Raw genomic sequence first — 4272 nt, 5'->3', positions numbered from 1 at the left:
TGGTTGTGGGTCATTTATTTGAAGCAAATTCATCAGTTTGCGTTCTGCATCATTGCAAAAGCAATTTACATTCTACAAGACAGAAGAGAGAAAAATGTAAGGAGGTTGTGGGTTTTTAAAATGTGTATAAAATGTAACATCTGAGATTATATTTACTACTGAAACAATAATGCTAAACAGATCTTTGTGAACATTACCATGCTTGTCTCCTGGCTAGTAATTCAAGTTACTAATTCAAATTGTGAATTAAAAAAAAAAAAGAAAGATTACTGCAGCTCTTAGAGAACAATGTAAAATACTGTTAATCCTACTTAGTTACTGTTAATGGGAAAAAAAATTAAACTTTTCCCCCCATGCCTAATAATCTAAAACAAAATAAATGTGCTTGTTTAGTATCAAATGACATTAAATGATTTCCTATTCAATGTGAATTACAAATTTCTGGCATCCTGTGCCAAACTATAGTTAATGCCAATTATTTCAGGTACGATCGATGATTTTTCAAATATTTATATTATTTTCTATATATACTAGCTATATGAAACAACAGCTTGGTAGAGCAATGACATAGTACGAAGTTTTGCTACTTGAAGAGTAATTCTAATTATTTGTGTATATTTGTATAAATTTGAAAGAAAACTAAATAAATGGGAGAAAATGCATGCTTTGTTGATTTCATATTCCACTTGACACAGTTCAGTTGGAAAACTGCAGTCACTGCAAAAATATTATGATGGCAAACTGTTATTAACAAATGGGCTCAACTGTACAAAGCAGTGTACTTCTCATATCTTTAACTTCAGCCAATTAAAGTGGTAATGACTGGTTCCATATAGAAAACTATTCTACTTTTCTTGGGCAGAGGATGATGACCTGACAGTGCCCTTGAGGATAGTAGTGAAAAGCCAAGAAAAATGAAGGAACTCCACGAGTGATATGGAGGCTCCTCCAGAATTAAAATAAACAATCCCCCTGCAAAAATCCCATCAATCAAACTGAATATTATCAGTGTTACCATAGGTTGGTCAGAGTATTACCTGTGTTTATGGACTCTATAATGAAAAAAACTATACTGTACTAATAACTATTGTATTAAAAAATCCATCACTTTACCTCTGTTGTGTTCTTCAGTTTATTAAATCTCTCTCGAAGATAGCGATCCTTTGGACTTGCCGAGAATATGGAAAGGTCTCCAGCAAATAACGTGGGAATTTCTGATTTGAATTCAGATCGCCACTGAAGATTGCTTGCAGAAATCAGTGTAAAAGGGTTTATTATGTCTTCAATAGCAAGTTGCTTAAGGTCTGTCCAGATCTTGATGGCCACTAGATTATGATCTTCATCTGACAAATATACCAGAGTAGTGAAACCTAAAAAGTTTTAATTAAATTGAAATGATACGTGCAGTTTGGACAAATGTTTTCATAGAAAAACACCTGCTCTACTATTACTTTTGGGTTGTTTTTCCAAAGTTCAAAGAAAGGAAGCCTTCAACTTGCAAAATGATTTTTATTTACTTAGGGCCAGATTCTGCTCTTAATTACACTAGTGTTAATCTGCTGTAATTCCACTGACTTCAGTAGAGTTACTGTACTCTATATTTATACTGGGATAACAGAGCAGAATTTTGCCCTTAATACCTTTCAAGTCAAATGCGTCTGGGACTCAAATTAATATTTAAAATGTCTATGCTGTCTAGTGGGGTAAAGTGCCTTAGGTCATTTAAAAAACATTGTAAGTCCTTGTATCAGGTTACTGCAAAAATTTGAAGGATACTTATAAATGATCAATTTTTTTTTTTTAAAGTTACAAGTACAACTTTTGTGTAGAAACAAAAATTATGCCTGCAAAGTAGTAGTTGACTAAACCAGGAGATGAAAGTAAAAGAACAGTGAGAAATCTCTATTCAAAAATGAATAAAATACTTTACAATCTGCAAGCAGAATGCTTCACAAACAACTTCTGGTGAAGATCCCTTAGTAGTTGTCTAATTAATTTCTATGTGAAAGAAAACACGTCAAGCTTAGCAGAACAATTCAGGGCTTCAGAGATGAGAGTTGAAGATAATACCATTGCAAGCAATCTCTGAAGACAACCTTACAGCTTTATTGTTTCTATGAGAAAAGGAAGAAAGCAGCAGCAGGACTGGTGATAAAGCAGTAAAAGGAAAAGAGGTTTGGCAGTACAATATTCTCGAAGAAACTGGAGAGGGAAGACTTAATAGGTCAACTTCAGGTCAGGGCATGGTATCAAGACATTCCTTGTTCTGGTAGACGATCTATCCACTGACAAGTAAAATAAAGCCCATACTCATCCTGCTGTGCCTATCTGCAGTGTTTGATAGTGCTGATCACCAGATATTGAAATGTCCTTCCTCTATGTCCAAACCAAGAGGATTATGGGCAATTGTTCTTCCACTTCTGGAGCCCTTACCTGTAGAGTCTCATAAGACTCAGTCCTCTCCTCCTTACTATTCAACATCTACATGAAGTCCTGGAGAGAGCTGGTGAGATAATACAGGCTGAGACGCAGGCTGTACCAGTACATCAACAACAACCAGCTCTACATTTCCTTTTGTCAAATATAAGCCAGCTCTATTTCCCAGATTTCTCAATGCCTAGTTGTAATCAACACTTGACTGAACCCAGGTAAGACTGAAGTCATGTTGGCAGGGAGAGAGAAATGTTTCAAAGAACTTGCCTCAGCTATAACATCCCCACTATCAAGGGCATCTGACCTTAGACTAAAAGTTGGTCTGTAGCCTGGGGTTCCCCCTGATGGATTCAGTGCTACCAGATGCCTAAATAACCATGCCAAAAAAAAAAAAAGTCCATTTCTATCTGCAACTGTCCAGAAGATTGTGCTGCATCCTACTGGGAACAGAACTGCCACAAAGACCAAATATTTGTGACCTCCAGATTTGTTTACTGCTGCTTATATCTAGGAATGAAGCCAGACACCTTAAAAAAGGTCTAACTGGTAGAAAACATAGCTGCTCATCTGGTTAGCAAGAAAGGTTGTCTTGAGTACATTAGTCTTGTGTGCAATTCATTCTCTGCACTAGTTCATTACGGAATAGAGTCCAGTTCCAGGTCTTTGTTTTGATATTCAAAAGCCCTCTCTAGGATTTTCCCAGTTACCAATAAGATCACCAGTCTCTCTGCAACCATCACCTCCAACAGCTAGGTTCCACGGGATCCATGCAACTGCTGATCAAGAGGGGAGCTCATGAGTATAGGAGACAGAAATGTCACAGGTATTGAACCTAGACACAGGAAACCACTCCTGCAATAGATGAGAATGACCAAACAAAAAGAAAACTCATCTCCACTAAGTTCTTCCCCAACAAATAATTAATCAAGATATTTTTCCTAAATGGCAGGGAATGAAAAAAGATTGTTGTTACTATTTCTAAAGTCTCAGACAGCCCTCAGATACTATGGTGAAAGGTCCATATCAGCAGATTTATCATAGTGGGGTCTACTATAGAACACCAAATCAGGAGGAGGAGGAGGTGTATGAGGCATTTCTAGAGCAAACAACATAAATATCCAAAACTAGGGTTACCATTCGTCCGGATTTACCCGGACATGTCCTGCTTTTTGTGTTAAAAATAGCGTCCGGGGGGGAATTTGTAAATCACTAAAAATGTCCGGGATTTCCCCCCCATGCAGAGCGAGGCGCGGCTGGGAGGGCTGCAGGAAATTCAGCCGCTCGCATGGGGCTCTGGCAGCCAGAGCCCTTCCCCCGCAGCTTGCCGGGCTGGACTCCGGAGCAGCTGGGGGGAGGGATAGCTCAGTGGTTTGAGCATTGGCCTGCTAAACCCAGGGTTGTGAGTTCAATCCTTGAGGGGGCCACTTAGGGATCTGGGGCAAAAATCAGTACTTGGTCCTGCTAGTGAAGGCAGGGGGCTGGACTCGATGATCTTTCAAGGTCCCTTCCAGTTCTAGGAGATAGGATATCTCCATTAATTTATTTATTTATTTGTTTATTATTTGTAGAGCTCCTCCTCCCCGCCCCCCCCCCCGCACTCTGAGCCGGCCGGCCTGCCGGGCCGTTTGCATCGGGCCTCGGCAGCTCCTCCTCCCCCCACTTCTCCTTCTCCCCTGCTCCCTCGCTCCGGCAGCACTGTGCGGGGGCAGGGACCGGGTTGTGTGTTGCGCTGGGGAGCGCAGCCATGTGTCTGGCTCCGCACAGAGCCCAACACCATGTTCTGAGCGGCAGGGTAAGGGGGCCAGGGGGCAGGAGAAGGGGCAGGGAGATTTTGGATAG

General features: G+C 40.3%; 1 protein-coding gene across 1 annotated transcript in view; it reads right to left on the bottom strand.

The window, feature by feature from the left end:
* The window catches only part of LOC112113032 (breast cancer type 2 susceptibility protein), an 86485-nt gene that overhangs the window by 1352 nt on the left and 80861 nt on the right, over positions 1-4272 (bottom strand). The window contains exons 24-25 of the mRNA XM_026653430.2: positions 1114-1370; positions 7-72 (exon numbers count right to left, since the gene is read on the bottom strand). Of these exons, the coding sequence (XP_026509215.1) occupies positions 7-72; positions 1114-1370 (323 nt within the window). The remainder of the gene's footprint in view (positions 1-6; positions 73-1113; positions 1371-4272) is intronic.

Source organism: Terrapene carolina, unplaced genomic scaffold (assembly GCF_002925995.2).
Source record: "Terrapene carolina triunguis isolate 2854851 unplaced genomic scaffold, T_m_triunguis-2.0 Scaffold139, whole genome shotgun sequence".
Classification (NCBI taxonomy): domain Eukaryota; kingdom Metazoa; phylum Chordata; order Testudines; family Emydidae; genus Terrapene; species Terrapene triunguis.
This window is presented reverse-complemented; position numbering and strand designations above follow the sequence as displayed.